This window comes from Orcinus orca, chromosome 12, assembly GCF_937001465.1.
Source record: "Orcinus orca chromosome 12, mOrcOrc1.1, whole genome shotgun sequence".
Lineage (NCBI taxonomy): Eukaryota > Metazoa > Chordata > Mammalia > Artiodactyla > Delphinidae > Orcinus > Orcinus orca.
Genome location: NC_064570.1, coordinates 66,902,235 through 66,925,097, shown reverse-complemented (window position 1 = coordinate 66,925,097; position 22,863 = coordinate 66,902,235). Strand labels below are relative to the sequence as shown.

General features: G+C 37.6%; 1 protein-coding gene across 6 annotated transcripts; it reads right to left on the bottom strand.

The window, feature by feature from the left end:
• Window positions 1-1,669: 1,669 nt before the first annotated feature.
• Window positions 1,670-22,826, bottom strand: SRSF12 (serine and arginine rich splicing factor 12). 6 transcript variants are annotated; one of them, XM_033418822.2, is made up of 5 exons: window positions 22,533-22,826; window positions 14,150-14,254; window positions 12,733-12,836; window positions 12,416-12,557; window positions 1,670-6,423 (listed from the first exon to the last, which is right to left on the bottom strand). In XM_033418822.2, the coding sequence occupies exons 1-5, from the start codon at window positions 22,595-22,597 to the stop codon at window positions 6,054-6,056; spliced, it is 786 nt and encodes a 261-aa protein (XP_033274713.1). In that variant the 5' UTR covers window positions 22,598-22,826; the 3' UTR covers window positions 1,670-6,053. The 6 variants fall into 6 exon arrangements, with proteins under 6 accessions (XP_033274713.1, XP_033274714.1, XP_049551441.1 ...); XM_033418823.2 differs by lacking the exon at window positions 14,150-14,254 and adding an exon at window positions 13,677-14,023 and having other exon boundaries at window positions 12,733-12,856; window positions 22,533-22,814; XM_049695484.1 differs by lacking the exons at window positions 14,150-14,254; window positions 22,533-22,826 and adding exons at window positions 13,677-14,023; window positions 22,157-22,296 and having other exon boundaries at window positions 12,733-12,856.
• Window positions 22,827-22,863: the final 37 nt, after the last annotated feature.

Sequence of the window (22,863 nt, the reverse complement as noted above, 5' to 3'; positions counted from 1 at the left end):
CTGGTTAGTTGGTTATAACACTTCTAAAATAATGGAACAATTCTAGTCAATGACTGAAATACCACAGCCATTGTAAATAAGAACTGAAAGATTAGAGAAAGGATACTGTATTTAAGCATTGTCTTATTTGGGAAATGTGACAGTTGACATTTAATGTTAATGTTGAAATAAATGTTAAAGCTTGAAGAAACTTTAATTAGGAGAGGATAAAGAGGTAGGTGGAGACTATAAAGATTCTGAAGGGCATTTATAATAACTGCCCATGGTTTGAGGGGAAAGTTAAAGAATTATCTAACATGGAATAACTTGAACTTCAAGTAGCGTAAGGAAGTGTGTCTGTCTGAGATTCCCAAAGAAGAAAGGGGATGGCCGAAGGGCTGGTGAGCACTGAGTGACCAGGAGGTAGAAGGGCAAAGCAGGGTGCAACTCTTAACACTTGGTTGGCGCCTACTCTTTAAAGCCTTTAATGTTGAATTAATATCAGTGGAGTTAATGGAAAGTTAAAAGCATTTAAAATTACTCCTTAAGTGTAGTTCCACTTTCCATGATAGATATTCATGTAAAAACACCACCTTCTAGTCAAGGTAGATAAAAGGTGGACAAAAGTGCAGTCACCAAAACCTCTTACAGTATCAGTTATATTTGACTACGGACAGGCAGCTAAAAGCACCTCATACAAGTGCTTTTCATGTATATTTTATTTTAATAGATCTTTGACTATAATTGCTTCACAGTACTGTGTTAGTTTCTGTTGTACACCGAAGTGAATCAGCCATATGCATACATATGTCCCCATATCCCCTCCCTCTTGCGTCTCCCTCCCACCCTCCCTATCCCACCCCTCTAGGGCATCACAAAGCACCGAGATGATCTCCCTGTGCTGTGTGGCTGCTTCCCACTAGCTATCTATTTTACACTTGGTAGTGTATACGTGTCAATGCTACTCTCACTTCGCCCCAGCTTCCCACTCCCACCCCGTGTCCTCAAGTCCATTCTCCATGTCTACATCTTTATTCCTGCCCTGCAACTAGGTTCATCAGTACCATTTTTTTTGATTCCATATATATGTGTTAGAATACAGTATTTGTTTTTCTTTCTGATATACTTCACTCTGTATGACAGACTCTATATGACACCTCACTACAAATAAATTTTAGAAAATTTTTTATCCATGTTTTTAAGTGGTATTTTTTTAAAAATCCCACATAGATTATATGGCAAGAGTAGGGAATTATAAAGTATAAAATAACACCAAAAATGGTTAGACTCTGTATACACATTAAAAATTATAATGAATATTCTAACAAAACTAGAGCATTAGTTTTGCTAATTCAGTTACATTTAACATTTTAAGGCCCAAATCTTAAGGTTTACCGACAATGTGAATGTTAATGCTTTTCCTTAAGGTTCTTATGAAATTATATAAATATTTTACTGTTAAAATAAGTTTAAGTAACATTCCATCTCATTTTTAAAATGTAAGAATGCCCTGAAGAGTCAGACCAGTTATACAGCTTATGTCGATTTTGAAAAAAGGTCTTCAACAGAGTACTTTTTCTCAAGGTGTAAAGTAGTATTCCCACAAAGCAGACACCACCTCACAAATGTCATAGGAATGGCTCTTAACTTCCCCCACAAAGAAATCCACTGAATTTTTCTTAGTATTGGGAAAAAAAAAAAAAGGCTATCACTTGAGCCTGGAAGACTATTTTATATTGAGATTTTTGTTGAAATTAGTCAATTTAACAGCATTTTAAGTCTATACTATAAGGAGTAAGCCAAGAAAACTAGAATGTGGTTTTCCTCAATTTCTATGGACCCATTTCTAAAAAGCATATAGTTCTTAGGCATTTAGTTCACAGAATTATACTCCTAAATTAGAAAAGTGGTAATTTTGCTTCTTGTTTCAATTACACTTTTTCTGAGAAACTGCTCATCCTACACAAGCTGCAATACATAAGATCAAACAGTAATAAACATGCAATCAATCCATTTCTAGCACAAAGCACTGATTACTGGCTAGATAGTCTCATCTGGAGAGACTGACCCTTTAAATTTTCCATCTGCATTCTGAAAGAACCTGAAACCTGACATACCCTAAGATATTCCTGATTTTAATTTGTAACGTTACTAGTTCATAAACTTACAGGTAGGTTGAATATGGTGTTTTGAAACATGTGAACCAAACATATGCTTTAAATCACATAATACATTTAAAAAACAGTAACCATTAACCCACTGAGCATCCATCTATCTCCACAAGTTGATACTATTTCTTTTCATAAATTCAAAATTGTGGTACATTCCTAGAACATAAGATTCAAGAAAGACTAATCATATAACCCTTTCCCCAAAATAAAATAAAAACATTATACCTTTTTTTTTGGAAAATACTACTGATGTGGTGTAGTATCCTATGTATATTTTTAAATTCAGTCTTTCCTCACATGATTCCTTTAAATAAAAAATGGTATTTGTCATTATTGTGAAGTACTGTTTTAACTTGAATGAAGTTCAATCAACCTGGAATATCTAACACTTCTATAATGGAATATTATATTTCTAAATAGGTTTTTGACTATAGTGTCTCTACACTTAATTTGCTTCTTTTCAAAAGATGTACCCAATTTAATTCTATAATCACAGTCAATCCATCAATTACAGTCCATTCACCTTCTCTGTGGGCTGTCCCAGCTCTATTGTGTTCCTGGGATGGGATCAGTGCATTAGGGGCATTCTCTAAGCAGTGGGGGCCAGGCCCTAGCCCAGTCAGGAATGAAGTGCTTACTCCCCCAAGGCTGTCTGTGTGAGGCAATGGGGCCTTGTCTGGGATGCACAAAGCTGTGGTTAATTTGCTTAATTTTAAGAGCATCTTTTTAAAGGTACATGATATAAAATTTCCAGAGGGCCTAAACTGACATGGTTCGATCAATGCCAGAGCTAATGTTATGATCCTAAATACCCTAGTTTCATCAAGGGAGTAATTTAGATGCTAAGTTCATAATCTTCATTTAATACTTAAATTTTTCTAATCAAATATATGAGTTTTGAGAGTAATATCCGTATGTCTCACTGAACCACTGGTCCTTAAAATACCAAGAGTCACGGACTTGTTTGAATATCTAGAGGACCTAGATCTGAAGCTTCGGTTTCATGATACCAGATTAAGATCTCCTGCGTAAGTAGCATGTATTTATTTATACAGATACCCCAAATATTCTACCATCCTGTCTGGAAAACAAATTTAATTTTTAACTCTAAATAAGAAATTACAATTTTAATGTAGTATAGAAGAATTATAAAAGTATTTCTAAACGCTTCTTCCTTTAAACTTCGACTAATTTTGCTTCATGCAATGGAATTGGAATAAAGGCAGAAATTCTTATTTATTTGTAATACAACAGCATGTCTTAGAATAGTCGTTATCTCAGATAACATATAAAGTCCTGAAATTAGTTAATATTTTACATTTAAAAAATAAACAGCCCAGAGGCACAAGATGAAACCGCAGACTACAGATAAAAAATTTGGCATATTCCCCCATTATGTTTGCAGCTACAAAATACCAGCTGCTACACAGAAATGTGAATTATTCATGGGGAGAAAGAAACCAAGCAGTCATGGTGGCCACCTTTATCTTCTTTGACATTAACTTATCCTCTATGAATCTTGAACAAATGGAGGTAGGTAGTGCCCCTACACCAAACATAGGAAGTACCTGAGTAAATATATTATCTTTACAGGAAATGATCACAGATGTGTGATACATTTGCTTTATTTAACAATCTTACTCTAAGTATCCTCTCTTAAAAGGTCCAAGAAACAATTCTACAGCAGAAGTGAACCCTAGAATAGATGTACCCAGAGGACAATTTTCCAGGGTATCAGCACAACTGCCAATCAATTTCCACTCAGTCACAGAACCCATTTTCACTGAACCCTATAATCATTTCCTTTCCAAATTCTATTCTCTCCTTTTCCTCTCAATATTATCTTAGTTTAGCATATATCTGCCAAAGACTTTTTTCTTCCAAAAAGACAAGCATGGTGATCAGGGAGGGCTGTATGGAGCCCAGCCACCACCCAGCTCCAAAGTGTAATGGTTGTGTGACCTTGTGCATGTCATTTAACCTCTCTGCGTCTCACTTACCTTATCTGCAGTGGTACTGACCTCATAAAGCTGTTGTGATGAGCGAGTAATGTAAAACTTACAGAGCAGTGCCAAGCACATAGTAAATGATCAGAAAGTTTAAACTATTATCATTCCAGTTTTTCCATCAAACCAAACAGTACCCTCCCTAAGCAGCCCAGGGATTACAGTGGAAAACCAAATCAGAGATAAATCGAAGGATTAAGCATGTTCAGAAACACTGCCTTACTAACTTTTTACTAAGATATAATGATTAAATGTAAAGACACTATAATCAACTCCTAATTAGTATTTGGAATAACTACATATATGTGTATGTAAACCCAAACATTTACTTAGAAGATACAAAAAAATCAGTATTTGTCTTGCTCTTTCTTCAGACTGTTCTCTCAATTTTCAATACTGCCACATAATTTTATAATTAAATTTTTATTACATTTGAACACTTCAAAGAGCTATAATTTTGAAATAAATTTTGCTATGATTAGAGAAAATCTACTCAGAAAGTACAATATACATGAATTTACGGTACCTGTCCAAATATTACCAGCATATAAATTATTTTGTAAAGTTATTTCTTACACACAAGATGTAAAATGCAAAAAAAAGATGGAATTTGTATTCAGAACAAATAGAAGCAATATTGGCTCCTATATGCTAAAAATATAAGACATTTTTTTTCTAAAGTACTCTAGATACAAATATTAACTGTATGGGCTGAGAACTTTTAATTTCAATGTAATTCAACAAGGTACACAAGTAGAGCTCTATAAATATATCCCCTATAATAACCATATGCAAAACCATTTTATCACAAATACTACCAAAACCCTCTGAAAAACATAATCTACAAACACATTTTTAAAGAAATTCTTAGTTTTAACAACTACAAAAGCAATGAATATCAATAAAGCTATTTGGCTTAAAAAAATGAAGGGCAGTGTAATGTAAATCCCAATACTGCAAAGTTGTTTTTTGAGGAGGCAGTCTTGAGTTTCTTAATACAAGGTACTAAACATTTCCAAAAATAAATAAGAGTTATTCTATACAGTTTAAAGTCATCAGCTAGAGCTCTAAAAAGAAAAATTAAGCAGTAGATGAAAAGTAGGTATGCAGAATTAACAGTATAAAGTATGATTTTTATACAAAATGTACCACTCTTCAAATGTGTAAGGCTTGATATGAATTTTTGGACTATGAGTGTTGCACATCATTTTTAGTCTCAAACCATTCAAAATTCAGAATTTTTATAACGTTTTGATATTTCTGAAGTGAATAAATATGGTATAGAATGCAATTTAATGTCAACTTATCTATACTGTTCCACCCAGTAAAAATAAAACCTTTTTTGAGCTCAGGAAAGAATGTATCTTTTGAACACTTGATCTCTCTATAAACTCTACTTTTAGAAATGTCAGAATTTTGTAATATGAACTAATATCCATCAGGAATTGGCCCAAGTTTAAAGAGAAAACAAAAAGGAGACGTAAGATGTCAAACAGTCTTAAGTTTGCCCTATGCGATTATACAGTCATAATTACTTTTTACATGAAAGAAAAGTGCTTTAAAGTAAAAAATACTTTCGTAAAAGTTATTAGTATTATTCTTAACATCCAAGTCTAATTTTCCAAATTAGTTCCATTTCCTTTGAAAAGTACCCTTCTGCCACAATGTAAACAAAAAATGGTCCATAAAATGGGACATTACTCACATCATAATTTGTGGTATGGGCCCTTAAATCGAGACCAAATCTTAACCCAAGATAGAGAGATTTTATCTCTTGCACATGCCCAAAATAACTAATATCAACTCACTTTTTCTGTAAGCCTTGAAGAATTTTTATTTAACATAACGAGAGGTTTAATAACATATTAAATACTACGTAGCACTCTTCTGTCGCTGTTCACCAACTGTTTTTATGACGGTAACTCCGAGATCTGGAATGCGATCGAAAATGAGAGTGTTTTGCTGTTTGTGCTTTAGTTTCAGAATTGGTATACCCTTTGGGAGATTTACATGGGGATCTTGCTATGGAGTCAGAATGTCTTCCATGTGATCTTGATTTTGTTCCTGAGCTAGTCTGCTTTTGAGGTGAGCTTGATTGTGATTTTCCTATCGACTTGGACCTTTTTTGCAAGGACTTGGACCGTGACCGTCCTCTAGAACCAGAATTCCTTCTTGGGGTTCTTGACTGCCTTGCTGAGGTAGATCGCCTTGGTAGTGATTTGGAGCGAGATTTAGACTGGCTGTAAGAAAATCGCCTGTGTCGGGACCTGCAAACATCCATAATATCAGAGTATATATTTCACACAAAAATACATAATAGGTTAGGAAACAACACTTTCAGGAACTTATATACTTTACATAACATTAGTTATGTTTTTACTGGATAAGCTAAAAGAAACTCTAATTTTATCATGCATGCTTCTGGTTCAAACATAAGTACAAGTTTGTAATATCTGACCAAAAGATTTTGACTTTGCTAGATATCAATGTATCTTATGAGCCAGTTCTGAAAAATATATTTATTTTGCATATTTAGTCTGGGTTACATAATCCTAAGAGGTTAGAAAATCTGAAGGGAAAAGAAAGAAAGAAAGAAAATATTTAAAGCTTATCAAATGTTTATAAAGACATAAACCTAGATGGAGGACTTCTGAATCTTGCCATGACAGAGCAGCTTGTTCTAGACTAATCTTCCCATAGAAAAGAGCTATATAAAAAAGGTAGACAACATTTATAAAACAACTGTTAAAAGGCACTGGAGAATAACCAACACAAGCAGAACTCGAGGGGTTATAAGCCATGGCTCTTTTCCTAAGACCATTTTCCAAATGCCAGCATGGCAGACTTGAGCCCAACTAGAAAACAGCTATTGGACTAAGCTGCAGAGACAGAAGTTAGAATTCAGGGCCACGAAAATGGCTAGGACTGGAGACACGAAAATCCCAGAGGTGAGGACACCGCAGGCAACCCCCATCCCCTAAGATCTGCCTACAAGTTCTCCTCAGGTCGCTGGCCATCTTCCAAGTTGCACATGCACAGGATGAGACTCTAAGAGGTCAGCAGAAAACAGCAGCTGGAAGATTTAAGAACTTAGCTGAGCAAGAGGGAGGGGATATGGGGATATATGTATAGCTGATTCACTTTGTTATAAAGCAGAAACACACCATTGTAAAGCAATTATACTCCAATAAAGATGTTAAAAAAAAAAAACTTAGCTGAAATTTTCTCAGATACAGAGTTGCTGGTGAGAGGGCTGGAATTCAAGCCCCCCAAAAGGTCAAGGAGCCTTGAGTGACAACGCAGGCTTTCAGTTAAGAAGTCAGAAGGGCCTCATCCTCCAGGTTAAGGGTCATGCCCTAGGAGTAAGTGTAAAGCTGAAATGGATCAGCCTTAACAGTGCCTCAAACCAAGCCTTGACAGGATCAAGGTGATCTGCCAATGCTCTGCCTGCTAGAAGAAAACAGCTTTCTTTGGAGAATCATATCATCCAAAACCTCTATAATCTTTCAACAGTAATGTCCAACATCCAATAAAAAATTATGAGGTAGGGCTTCCCTGGTGGCGCAGTGGTTGAGAGTCTGCCTGCCGATGCAGGGGACACTGGTTTGTGCCCCGGTCCGGGAGGATCCCACATGCCGCGGAGTGGCTGGGCCCGTGAGCCATGGCCGCTGAGCCTGCACGAACAGAGCGTGTACAACGGGAGAGGCCACAACAGTGAAAGGGGCCCGCGTACCACAAAAAAAATAAATAAATTATGAGGTATGTGAAAAACAGAAAAAAATGACTAAAAGCTAAGGAAAATAAAACGAAAGAGACCCAAAATAATTTGGATATTGGCATTATTCAGAAAATAATTTTTTAAATTACTATGATTAATATGTTCAAGAAAATAAGGGAATTCCCTGGCATTCCAGTGGTAGTACCCTGAGCTTCCACTTCAGGGGGCCCAGGTTTGATCCCTGGTCAAGGAACTAAGATCCCACAAGCCACGCGGCACAGCCCAAAAAATACAAAAAAAAAGAAAAGAAGAGGAAAAGACAAATAAATAAAAAAGATGGGGAATTTAAACAATACTGGAATCTATAAAAAGAATCAAATGGACATTTTAGAACCAACAACATGATATTCGAACTTAAAAAAGTCATTAGATGGATTTAATAGCAGTCTAGATACAGCAGAAGTAAGAAATAGCAAACTGGTTATTAGAAAAATATTATAGTGAAACACAATGAGAAAAGAAGTTTTAAGAAATCCAGAACAGAGCATAAGAGTTATTTGGTACATACTCACGTGGCCTAAGGGAAAAATTGAATAAGGTACAAGCAATGTTTGAAGAGATGATGGCCTAGAATTTTCCAAAACTAATGAAAGGCATAATAACTCACAATTTCAAGGAACTCAGTAAACCTCAGGTAGAATAAATACAAAGAAACCTATGCTGGGCATGTCACAGTGAAATTGCTGAAAACCAAAGTCAGAGAAAAATCTGAAAATCTGCTAGAGAACAGTAGACACATTACCTTCAAAGGAGCAACATTAAGACTGACTGTGGATATCAGAACAATGGAATGACATTATTAAAGAAAGAAAAAAACTTCCTGCCAACTTATAACACTATCTTCAGCAAAAATATCTTTCAAAAATGAATATAAAGATGTTTTCAGACAAACTGAGTGAATTCACTGCCATTAGACTTGTACTCTAAGAAACGGTAAAAATGCTTCAAAATGAAGGAAAATAATCCCAGGTAGAAGCATGGAACTACAGGAAGGAACAAAGAACACTGGAAAGTATAAACATATTGATGTAGAATATATTTTAGAATAAAAGCACAGTCTTTTATTTTAATTTTTTTAAAAGCAGAGTTTTTTAGAAATTGTTTCATTCCTATTGTAGATAGTTGTAGAAAATAAAATGGGAAAATTGTCCTTGGGGAAAAAAAATTCTAACGTAAGAAAGAAAAAGGATGCATATAAACACTACTACGTATAAAATAGATAACCAACAAGGACCTACTGTATAGCACAGGGAACTATACTCAATATTTTGTAATAACCTATAAGGGAAAAGAATCTGAAAAAGAATATATATATATAAATGAATCACTGTGCTGTACATCTGAAACTAACAGAACACTGTAAATCAACTACACTTCAATAAAACTTAAAAAAAAAAAGGATGCTATAGTTGGACTAGGGGCCATTTTAACATTCTTCAGGAATATTTAGGAGTATATACACATTCACTGACACAAATTTAACAAAGATTTATGGAATATCTGAGTAAGGGACTACTGATAAATGCTAGGGATATTAAGCATTAAGACAAAAGTCCTTGCTCCACAAAGAGTTCACAGTCTAATGATAGCAGCAAACTAGTTTTTTCCCACATCCACTAAAGGCAAAAGCAGTGACCTCTTTTTATCTAAGGTAATACAACACATACATTGAATATATTTATAGTACATGTTAGACTTATCTATATGCTGACCCATACACATACATACAATCTGATCCTTATGAAACTTAAAAGCTGGGTAAGATTTGCATTCTCTATAATACAACTTTACAAATAAAAAACACTGAGGTCAGAGAGGTTAAGCAACGGTCTTATAACTAGAACAGAGCAGAACAGCATTGTCTTACAAGAAAATGTGGTTTTTTCTTTTTTCTTTTTTTGGACGCTCTGCATGCAGGATCTTAGTTCCCCGACCAAGGATCAAACCCAAGGCCCCCTGCAGGGGAAGTGCGGAGTCTTAACCACTGTACCACCAGGGAGTCCCCGTTCTTTCTATTCCTGATACGCCATGATGACTGGGATAACTGACAGACTTCTTTTTTGTTTTTTCTCCAGCCAAGTAGTATACTGCCACTAGAAGGCAGAAAATGCTGTGAATGTTCTGGTTAATCAAGGCTCTAACACATTTGGAAACTGCTTATATTCTTAATGAATCAGATGGGCAATTTTTTCCTTTTCTTTTAAAACTAAGTCTTTTTCACCAAGGCCAGTAGATATTATTCAATAAATTAGGGCAGTGCTGCTTTAGATACAATATTACATCTACTTTGATTTTTGGTTTATTAACCATTCATTAATTTATAGTAATGTGAACTGTTGAACATCACTTTCTTACTATTCATGTCCTTCATGAAGCCAGAAGCAGTACCATTGGTACTGGTGTGACTTTCCTATACACATGGCATGTAAAATTTCTTAATTTGTTCCCACATTTTACGTTCTATAAATGTAACTTGTATTTGAGTGTATCAGTGTCAAAATCTCAAATAATCAGTAGGAAAATGGCTATCCCTTAGCCATGGAACAAAATGGATTATTCTCCACAGACACAAGGGAGGTTTATATTCTTATACTATCAAAGTATGATAAAAAGAATCAAATTCCAGAACACAGTATGACTGTTCCTAAATATTTCTTTACCAATCTTGGTGATGGCTCAATCCTGACCTGGGTTCTTCTGGCTTATAAAAGGAGCTTGGGCTTCCCTGGTGGTGCAATGGTTGGGAGTCCGCCTGCTGATGCAGGGGACGCGGGTTCATGCCCCGGTCCGGGGGGATCCCACGTGCCGCGGAGTGGCTGTGCCCGTGGGCCGTGGCCGCTGGGCCTGCGCGTCCGGAGCCTGTTGCTCCGCGGTGGGAGAGGCCGCAGCGGTGAGAGGCCCGCGTACCACAAAAAAAAAAAAAAGGAGCTTAAGGCTTCCTTCTACTTGCATGCCTCCCTCAGAATGAGCCAAAATCAAAGCATTTGATTCAATACCCAAGGAGAGGGACCGAGCTGACATGTAAGATTCTAGGGCTCTGAAGAGGCCACATCTTCTAGTAATCAAGATTCTTGGATATTTCTCTGTTCCTATCTTTTCTTTCCACTTGGCTGGAGGGACTGGAGCCAGGCCACTTCACAGTCTTGTTTTTAGAACTAGGGACTTGGGGCAAGGACTCTCTGTCTAGCTCTGGTACATATATCCTATGTTGGGCTTTTCCTTGTCTAGGCTCTTGGAGTTGAGGAATGGAAGGACTGGAGTGAAAGTGAGCAGTTCTGCAGATCATTTTTGATTTGAGGCTATGTCGTCAGGGGACAGCGTAGGGGTACAACATATGGCCCAGGAAAGCCAACTCTTTTTCTTTCTTTCTTTCTTTTTTTTTTTTGGCTGCACAGCTCAGCATGTGGGATCTTAGTTCCCCAACCAGGGATCAAATCCTCGCCCCCTGCAGTGGAAGCACAGAGTCTTAACCACTGGACCACCAGGGAAGTCCCCAGGAAAGCCAACTCTTATTACTCATAGAAAGAGGATACTAATGTAAACGCTGATCATTCTTCAAGGACAGAATTCACCTTAAAATTCTACATGCCTATGAAAAAAATCACAGCATTAAAACTCAAGATAAATAGTGCCTAAGTGTTTAGGAATTTAGGCATGCTAGTACAATTTCAGTTATTACTTAAATAGCTTCACCAAGTAATTAATTTCCATTGTGATTTACTATTATTCTAACAGAAACAAACTCCTAGCAGGCAAAATAGATAACTTGCAAATATCTTTTTCTGAAAAATCTACCACTTTTATGTCTTCTTCCTACAATACTACCATACTTGGAATATATTCTTGAAAATAATTTGCCTTTTATAAATATATTGATTTACATTAACTTTAGTCAACTTCCTTTCACAGTGATTACACTGTATTTCTTATGAGTTTTTAATCATAAGACTTCAAGATTCTTAATCTGGGGGTTCATTTAGGAAAATTTTATTTTTTTTAAATCCTCATTTTATTTGTCAAGTATACTTTTTTTTTTTTTTTTTTTTGCGGTACGCGGGCCTTTCACTGTTGTGGCCTCTCCCGCCGCGGAGCACAGGCTCCGGACGCGCAGGCCCAGCGGCCATGGCTCACGGGCCCAGCCGCTCCGCGGCATGTGGGATCTTCCCGGACCGGGGCACGAACCCGTGTCCGCTGCATCGGCAGGCGGACTCCCAACCACTGCGCCACCAGGGAAGCCCAAGTATACACTTTTTAATTTTTCGTTTTTTCCTCAGTATATGTTATCTTTCTACTAAAAAGGTTAAAGTTAAGTCTGTCATGAAATGAAAACAATGGAAGGTATCTAATAAACCCAAGTTAAAATAACAATACATGACAAACAGAGAAGAGCATATCCTTCTACAAAAGTTGTTTCTTTTATGTATATTAAATAAAATGATTCTGGTGGCCTGTTTTTGAAAACTCTTTAATTTTGTACTCACTCTTTAAGGCTATCAGACCGCCGCCTATTTCTTCCCCATGAAGAACTCCTACTTCGAGTTCTCCTTTGGCTGGGGCTTCTTGATCTCCTGTGATCACTTGGAGAACAAGGGTGACGTTCTTTTGATTTCATTTGGCCTGGTGCTAGAATATGAAGTTCAAGATTTATAATTCATTACCTGAAAACCTCAATAAATAACCACTCAATAAATAAACTACTCGAATAGTATTTTCGGAAAGAATTTTAAATTTAAAAAATCTGTCATTGCTGAAATTCATTCTGCTAAATAAACAAGATCCACTATTTAGTCACACTTACTTTTGCGATCACCTTGTGCAAACTGTATTTCAATCTGACGGCCACATACCCACTTTCTATTGAGGTTATAAAGAGCATCTTCAGCATCACGAACATCTTCAAATATGACTAGCTGTTAAGGACACTTTGAACATCAGATATCAAATAAAAATATTATTTTTAAAGAATTATTTACATGTGACATGAAATTATTAGGAAAACAAGCTCAAGTTATTAAGCTCACATCTCTAATATAATATGAATAATCAGAAAAAAAGTCACTTATTATCAAAACAAATGCCCCATTATGATTCAGAAGAGTGAATCTAAAAACAGAAACAAATCTCTATATTTTTAATGTATACATCAGTGTAGCTGTAGTATGCATGTATAATTAGAAACATGTTATGAGAAAAAGATAAGTCCAACATTGGCTAGTATTATCAAATAAACTGTTTAGGACTCACTCCCTTCTGTTAGGTAAAAGATTTATCAGGTTTGTCACTGAAAAAAAATCAGCATGCAGAAATCTTTATTCTGAAATTAAAATTACTCTTTCATTAAAAGGCTTTTTAAATTAATTTAGGAGAAATTACTTATAAACAAAAGTGCACACATATAAGTGAGCTAAAACATATATTCAAAACTGATTTGGTTCTTTAAAAATGATATTTAACTTTGAACCTACTGCTTTAAAATACCTTTATGTTTTTATTATTTGGGATATGATTATAAAAGATATAAACAATCTGCAAACATCTGGAATTACATATATTGATTCCTAATACCCCACTAAACTCCCTTATATATATAAATTATATATTAAACCTAAATAAATGGAAACAAATTATATAAAACGACTAAATAGTTGTATTTCAGGAGGTTGTTGCTGGATTAACTTTTTTAAAAATAGAAAACAGAAAAAGCTCAAGTAATGCAATACAAAATGAGACTTTGGCAATTACCTCAATGTCACTTGATCTTGAACCTTGACCTTTATTCTTTAGGGCTTGCAAGATGGACTTTATAAGAGACGCAGAACCAACAACATCAGACTTGGCTTTGATTCTGGAACTCTGAGTAAATGTAGGAAAGCCGAAGTCTCAACCTGGTGTTGGCTTTGTCTTTTGCTTGATAAAGACTTCCCCTCTTCCAGGTCTTTATATCTGTGTCCACCCTCCCTCTTTACTCCTTGATGCTTGAACTTTAGGTGCCTTTTGTCTCGCCTGCTCGGTTTATGCTTGGATTCTAGCTAACAGGTTGGTTCAAACTGAGGGGCGCTTGCCAGCTACTGTGGACTGCTTTAGATTTTCTGAGATAAAGAAATAAACACATTTAATTAGGCAGTATTAATCTCATAAAATATACTCCTGAGTACATATATGTATATGCAAATGTATGTAGTCTATTCACATGCACACAGTAAAATAAAGGATATTGAACATAAGCAAATCCTCTCGGGCGGCGAGTGTAGAAGTCAAGTGGAATGTAAACGTCTACTATAGGGCCATATCGACCAAACTCACGGCGCAAGTCCTCAGGCCTGAAGTGTTTTAGAAATAAGGTAAAGAAATATGAATAGCTGGATTAAAATATTTTGCCTACAGAAATCCAGTTGAAACCTTCAAAAGAAAGTATATTATCTGGACTAGCATTATCTAAAATTGTCTCTCACAGGAATCACCCAGGATTTAGCAAAGAAGGAAAAAATAAAGAAAACAACAAATTCTCAGGTCTCATTTTTGGAGATTCTGATTCATGACATCTGGAAATCTGTACTTTTACAAGCAGTGGGCTTTTATGCTTAGTCAGGTTGAGGAAACACTAACCGAGGACATCCACTTTTTTTTTGCTTTTTTTAATTGAAGTATAGTTGATTTACAATACTGTGTTAGTTTCAGGTGTATAGCACAGTGATTCAGAGTGTGTATATATGTATGTGTGTGCGTGTATATATATACATTCCTTTTCAGATTCTTTTCCCTTATAGGTTATTACAAAATATTGAGTACAGTTCCCTGTACTATACAATATAGGTCCTTGTTGGTTACCTATTTTATATATAGCATATCCACTTCTGAAAGTTACTCCTATTACAAGACTTTTCAATTGTCAATATACAGAGTTCTATTAACTCATTAAGAACACATTCATCTCACTATAATTTCACATTTTATGTTCATTGTTTTCAGATAGCAAGAATTAGATTCTAAAGAAGTCCTAAAATTATTTCTCAGGCTTTAAAGAAAAATGGTTGCTTTACTAGTAAACATAAAGCAAAAATAACTACCATAATCTCAAATTTGACAAGTATTTTTGAGTCACTTATATGCTTTCTACTGTGATAGGTACTAAAGAGGGGACACCAAAGAAATACATGGCATAATATTTGTCTTCATGGAGCTACAATTTAACTGAAGAGATAAAATACTTAGCATTAATAGCTGACAGTTATAATGCATTTATAAATTCCCATAACAACAGATGTTTACAGATCAGGCCACAGACAAGTGAACTCACCTAAGGTCATGAAGCCAGCAAGCAACAGAGCTGGAAGCAAACTCCCACAGTCTGACACTAATCTGGGTTTGTAACCACTCTACCCTGCTGCCTCGTGGAGATCTTAGAGATTCAAAATCAAGCTATGAGCACAAAACACGGCTCAGAAGATATAAGAGTATTTCAAAACATATTGTGTAGAAAAAAGACCCTAAGATGACTGCAAAGCTTCTACCTTGGGCAAATGGAAGAAAGATGGTGTCCATGATAAAAATTAGATAGCTGGAAAAGACAGTTCAATATAAGAGGGAGGAGAGGCAAAAGAAGAAACTTTCAGGGTTAGAAATGCCAAATCTGAGGTGATGGTGGAATATCTGTAAGAATTCTGTAAGCAACTGAAAACGGTGACTATACGAATTATATTAGTTATATTAGTTATTTTCTTTTCAAGACTAGAAGTCAGTGATTAATGCTAGAGATTGGATTTAGGAGTTATTACATAAAGATTCAACTAACACTGACTAAGTAGCCACTATATACCAGGCAGTGCCGGCAATATTATGACAAACTTTATTATATTTTTACTATTTATTATATTTATTTCATTTAATACTCAATATAACATGTTTAATTGTCTGCCTTCCCTGAGAGACTATTAACTTTAGATTTAGAGGACAGTGATAATGTCTTTTTTCTTGTTTATTCATTCAACAAATACTTATTGAATATGTACTATGGGCCAGGCTCTAGGAGTATGATAGAGAACAAGAAAAACACAATTCCTGCTCCCATAAAACATACACTACAGGGTAAAGATTCTCAACCATTCCTGAATATTGCAATCATCTGTGAAGGAGATATTATAGAAACAGGCATTCCAGCCTGATGCATTAATCTTTGACCTAATTCGTGCTTCCCATGGTGAGCCCCAGTTATGTTTAAAGTTTTTAAAGGTTTCATAGGCAATTCTGAGGCTCAGGATTGAGAATCGCTTCTAAAGCAGGTGTCTTCACTAGGGTATCTCAGTACCTAGCATAGTTGCTTGGCACACAGTAGGCGCTCAGTATGCATCTGCTGTATTAATGAGCAACACATTGTTACCATTTAATAGTCAAGGAGACAGAGTGAGAGCAGTCACCTTGCCCAGAGGTACACACAGCCAGTAGCAAAGCTAGTATTCAAATAAATGTCTTAGGAGGCAACCAATTCCATTAACCAAATGTGAGTGGCTGACAGAAGAGGATCCTAGATAATATAAGAGAGGCTGGAGCAGTGTGTGTGTCACAGAGGCTTAGAATCCCAGAAGTCTGAAGGAACAAATCTCAAAAGAGCTGGTTCTCTTTCATTGTCTCCACTCCCTCACCTGTGAGCTGTTGTTTTGTTTTCATTTATTTTTGCATTTTTGGTGTGATCTATTTTGACATTCAGAAATGTATAGAGATAATAAACACCCATGTATCTACCAACAAGATTTATTATATCTTAATACTTGCCCTATTTGCTGTAATTTTTAGTATTTTTTAAGAAGTATTACATCCTCCTACCTTAGAAACAACCGTTGGTGTTCCTCATTCCTCTGCATAACTTTGTATTTCTACTGCAAATGCACATAAATGGTATCAAACTATCTGTAAAATTCTCTACCTTTCCTTCTCCTCCCTTGAGATTTCTCCATGTAGCTCTAGTTCACTCATTTTAACTCTGTATTGGTATGGTTATGAATAAACCACAATTTATTCATACATCTTTCTGTGGATGAACATTTTAAAATGCTTCTTTTTTAAACTGCAAACTGTGCTAGAGCGCACATTATGATGCGTGTGCTTCCTAGAGCTCTTCAGAGTTCTCTGGGATGTACCACTAGCTATGCAACTGATGGGTTGGAGAGTACAAATATCTTCAGCTTCATTACATGCTCTCCAAAGTAGCCAAATCCACTTAAACTCCTCAAGACATGCATCAGAATTTCTAAGGATCCAACTCCTCACTAACATCTTTTACTCCTTGCCATTCTGAAGGATATAAAGTGAATGTGTATCTCATTATTTGAATTTTAATTTACCTAAACACCAGTGAGGTGCAACATCTTTACATGCTTATGGGTCATTTATTCCAGGGGCAGAATTTCTGGGTTTTTAGAGAGGATGTATATATTTAATTTCTATGAAAGAGCCAAACAGTTCTGCAAAGTGGTTGCACCATTTTATACTGCCACCACCAACATGTAAGTTTCAGTTGTGCCAATCTTTGTCAGCACTTGGTATTGTCAGTCTTTTTAATTTTAGCCATTCAAGTGGGTGTTAAGTGGAATCTCACTGTGGTTTTAATTTGCATTTCTGCAACAACAAATGATGCTGAGCACTTTTTCATGTGCTAAATGGACATTCGGATATTTTTCTCTTGAAAGTGTGAGTTTTTTGCCCATTTTTAATAATAACATCTGTCTTTTTATTATTGAGTTGTAAAAGTGCATTATTATTCTGAGAAAAAGTCCTTTGTGAGATACATGTTTTGTGAATATTTTCTCCCAGTCTTTGGCTTGCCTATTTACTTTCTTAATGCTATTTTTTAATGAACGGAAATTTTCATTTTGGAGAAATCTATCAATATTCCTTTTTCTTTTATGGTAATTACTGTCTTTGTTCTATAAGAAATCTCTGCCTATCCCCAAGTCATGAAGATATTCTCCCATGCTTTCTTCTACAAGCTTTACAGTTTCATCTTTTCCATTTCAATTGATGATCCAGTTCAAATTACGTGAAGTAGAGGCTGCAGCACATTTTTTTCATAAAATTAGTACATACATCCAGTTGTTACAACACCATTTGTTGAAAAGACTTTCCTTTCTCTAATGGCTTTAGTGCCTTTGTCAAAAATCAAATGACTCTATATGTATGGATTATTTATGGACCCTCTATTCTGTTCTACTGATATATTTGTCTATCCTTAGGCCAATATCAAACTGTTTTGAGTACTGTAACTTTTTAGTAAATCTTTAAGTCAGGCAGTATAAATCTTCCAGCTTCAATGACCTTTTTCAAAATTATTTTGGCTATTCTAGATCCTTTGTATATTAATATATTTTAGAATTAACTTGTTAGTCTCTATTTTTTAAAAAGCATTTGATCAGGAGTGCCTTGAATCTATAATCAATTGGGACTGAATTGATAACTTAATAAAATTTCATCTTTCAATCTAAGAACAAAGTATATCTATCAATTTATGTTGGTCTTTGATCTCTCTTGGCAACGTGTTATAGTCTCCTTCAATGCAAAGGTTTTTACGTGTTTTTTTGTGAAACTTATTCCTATGTTTTTATGTTTGTTTTTTTTAAATAAATTTATTTATTTATAGCTGCATTGGGTCTTCATCATTGGGTCTTCGTTGCTGCGTGCAGGCCCTCTAGTTGCGGCAAGTGGGGGCCACTCCTCGCTGCGGTGCGCGGGCCTCTCATCGCAGTGGCTTGTCATTGCTCTAGGCGCACGGGCTTCAGTAGTTGTGGCACGTGGGCTCAGCAACCATAGCTCGTGGGCTCTAGAGCGCAGGCTCAGCAGTTGTGGTGCAGGGGCCCAGTTGCTCCGCGGCATGTGGGATCCCCCCAGACGTGGGATCAAACCCGTGTCCCCTGCACTGGCAGGCAGACTCCCAACCACTGCGCCACCAGGGAAGTCCCACCTAAGTATGTTTTTAATACTAAGATAAATGGAATTAAATTTTTTTTTCATTATTTGTTTGCTGTTAGTATACAGAAATAGAATTTTCACTAAGTTTACCTCATATCCTAGTAACTCACTGAAACTCATTACTAGTTACTATAGCTTTATGTAAACAAACATGTCACCTAAGAATAGGGACAGGTTTTACTTTTATCTTTATAATTTTTATGTCTTTTTTTTCTTGCCTTGTTGCATTGGTTAGGCCTTGCAATAAAATGCTAAATAGAGGTTGTGAGAGTGGACATCCTTGTCTTATAAGAGGAAAGCATTCAGTTTCATCATTAAGTATGTTATTGGCTATAGGTTTTTCACAGATGTCCTTTATTAAGCTGAGGAAGTTCCCTTCTCTTCCTAGTTTGCTGAGACTTCTTATCATGCATCTCGCTGGATTTTGTTTAATGCTTTTTCTACATGACCACTGATATCAATATTAATGTAGCCTCATACACCCTGTAACCAAAGAATGCTATTAAGTATATCCAAGAGAAGTACTTAATGGGTACTCCCCAACCTAACATAATGGTAAGCATCAAAGTGGGAATGTTTTGAGATTTCGACATTACTTTGTTCCAACAGAAAACTATATCTGACATTAAAAAGATTACTGTACACAAAATGCCAAGATTTAAAATTAATATTCTTCCTGGTCCACATCTTACTTCACCAGTGAAGAGAAACATAACACAAATTATAAAATTTTAAAATCTTTTAGTTCCTGTGCTCAATTTCATTCCTAACAAATTTAATGCTAACCTATAATGTGTTTTAATGTCTTGTGCTTTATCATATGTATTAAAATGGCCACTTCAAAGAAACATTTAAAATAAAATTTGGCTTTGTTATAAAACTAACATTAAATAAAATATGAAAACAAGATAAAGAAAACCACTCAGGCTTCCCTGGTGGCGCAGTGGTTGGGAGTCCGCCTGCCGATGCAGGGGACGTGGGTTTGTGCCCCGGTCCAGGAAGATCCCACATGCCGCAGAGCGGCTGGGCCCGTGAGCCATGGCCACTGAGCCTGCGCGTCCGGAGCCTGTGCTCCGCAACGGGAGAGGCCACAGCAGTGAGAGGCCCGCGTACCGCAAAAAAAACAAAACAAAAAAAAGATAAAGAAAACCACTCAAAGGGATTTCTTTCCAGGATCATTTTCTATAATATATATATAGATTTTCCCTTCATTTTTTTTATGTAATTGAATTCAAACTGTATTTATAATTTTATACCCTGTTTGTTTTAACATATATCCCAATGATTTTCTTTATAAGCATACCAAATGCTAAAGCTAATTTAAAACGTGTCTAGGGGGCTTCCCTGGTGGCGCAGTGGTTAAGATTCCGCCTGCCAATACAGGGGACACGGGTTCGAACCCTGGTCTGGGAAGATCCCACATGCCACGGAGCAACTAAGCCCGTGCACCACAACTACTGATCCTGCGCTCTAGAGCCTGTGAGCACGTGCCACAACTACTGAAGCCCATGTGCCTAGAGCCTGTGCTCTGCAACAAGAGAAGCCACTGCAATGAGTGAGGCCCACGCACCGCAACAAAGAGTAGCTCCTGTTCGCCTCAACTAGAGAAAGCCCACGCGCAGCAACAAAGACCCAACACAGCCAAAAATAAAATTAATCAATTATAAATAAATAAATAAAATGTGTCTAGGTGTCATATTGCTAGTTAACTTAGACTATATGCCACCTTGTACAAAAAAACCTATTAATTAAGGTTACATGTGATGATTCTACTTTCATAACATTACTCAACAGCTGTGCAGTTTTAGGAAAGATACTTAATGTCTCTAAATCTCAGATTCTTATCTGTTATATAAGGTTACTGAAAATTTAATAAGATAACATAGTACAGTTTTTAGTACAGTGCCTGGTATACAGTGAGTACTCAACAAATGTTAGCGATTATTATAATTTCATTAATACAAACCTCCTAGATTTTGACTGTCCCCCAGTGGCAGTGATAGAAAGTCGTGAAAAAAATGGAAAAGGAAATCAATAAATCTCAATTATCAGTCTTGATTATCTAGATCAGAGGTCATGTGTCACATGTGTATATGTTTTGTTTGGCCTACACAATGTTTAAACATTTAAAACAAGTCCAAATGTCTATACAGCAGTTATCAGCTGAAGCTTGGTAGCAGTCACTGTCCCGCTGAGATGGCACATGTTCTTTTTCATTTGCCAGGGTCCATACCATCCTACTGTCCCTTAACGTGACATCTTCACTCATTCATATTACCCTGGCTGGCCCCTGTGGCCATTAGAATTGGAAACCTTTCATTTTTTTGTAGGCACACTGGAGAGGCTTGATCTTTTTCAGTATTCAAGTGGTCTGTTTAACTGTGGGAATTGTTTTAATCTTACCCAAGTTATAAATTTTGCTTGTTTTCTATGTAATATATTGATTAAACAGGTTGAGAGAAGAAATGTAAACACAGGCATCTTTAGGATGTTAAAGTATATTAACTCACAGTTTACAGTTCTGACATATATATGTAATAGCAGGGATCAAATTTTTTAAAAAGACATAACATTTACTTCTCAAAGGTAAATTATGATGATTACTCCTGATGACTCTGGAGTCAAGCGCTCCAATATGTTTCCAGCTGTGAAGCCCCAGGTAAGTCATTAACACGCTGACTTGCAGCTTTCCCTTATGTACAATAAGATAATCCCGCATACCTATAAAGTTTGGGATGGTGCTGGAGAGTAAATTAAGCAAGCCCAGTGATACGAAAATGTCTATTATTTTAGACATTTATCAAAATGTCCACCCGCCCCGGCATTCCTTCTGGCCCCTATTAAGAGAGAAAGACACTGTTATAAGAAGTCATTCCTTAACATCTATGTTCAGGTACTATGTAGACAGAATTCTCCAAAGAGGGGCGGGTGGTTTGAGTGCATCAGAACCGACCAGGGAAGTCTATCCAAACCGTTATGATGGGTGTTTATATTGCACTCAGAACTTTAAAGAAAAACACAGAAATCTCATCCACTGAAGTTATCCTTTGTATATAGTATAAAACTGTGCAACGAATAAAATTTAACCAGCACCACCTGTAAGTAGACTAGACTACCGACTACAAGCAAAGGGAATCGTAAGGCCCAAGGTACGCATTATTCCGTAACGCGTTCTCACCATCCCCAATTCCTTCCCATTTAGGAGGCAAGATGCGCGGCTTTATCCCGGTACAGCGACAAAGGCGCGAGACCCAGGCACTCACCCGAGGAACACTGAGGGCCAGAGGCGGGGAGGGACCGGCTCCCGGGCAAGAGTCAGCCGGCGCTCCGCCGGTTCTCGCGGTGGGGATGGGTACCGGCCCGCCGCCCAGGTGCCGGGGGCGGTCAAGCGCTACGGGGCCCGGAAGCGGGGCCGCAGCGGGGCGGAACGCCGGCCGGGAGGGCGGAGGCGCGAGTCCCGCCCAGGCCCCGAGTAGCCCGAGGGCTCCCGCCGGTCCCGGGAAGGGCTCCTCCGCGGAGCGCCCCGGCCCAGCCGGCGGGGAGGTGCTAGGCAGACCCGCGGGCCGCCGCCGGGCTCCGCCCCGCGGCCGTTACCCGCCCCTCCCCCGCGCCCCAACCTGAGGCGGCACCGCCGCTCACCTGGTGGCGTCCGCGACGTTCCTGACGAACAGGGAGGTGTTGGGGGGCCTCGTGTAGCGAGACATGACCGCTTCCTCCGTTCCCTCCGGGTCTGCCCGTGGCCGCCGGGCTCGCTCCGTCTCCTGCTGCCGCCGCAGCCAAAGCAGCTCCGCCGGCCCCCGGCGCGACCCCCTCCCCTCCGCCTCGGCCCCGCCAGCGCGCAGCCGCAGAGGCGGGCGCGGGGGAAGCGCTGTGCGGCGCGAGTCAGTCTGTGCGGACCTCGCGGGGGCGGGGGCGGGGGCGGCGCCGACGCCGACGCCCAGCGGGGTGCGGGGAGGGGGCGACGCGGTGT

Bases quoted from the DNA above. Each gene is read 5' to 3' on its own strand.
- SRSF12 (XM_033418822.2), bottom strand. From the start codon at position 22,597: ATGTCTCGCTACACGAGGCCCCCCAACACCTCCCTGTTCGTCAGGAAC. The intron at 12,837-14,149 runs ATATCCTTTATT...ACAGCTAGTCAT, and splicing joins AGAGGATTTGCTTATGTTCA to ATTTGAAGATGTTCGTGATG. The intron at 12,558-12,732 runs GTAAGTGTGACT...TTCATATTCTAG, and splicing joins TGCACAAGGTGATCGCAAAA to CACCAGGCCAAATGAAATCA.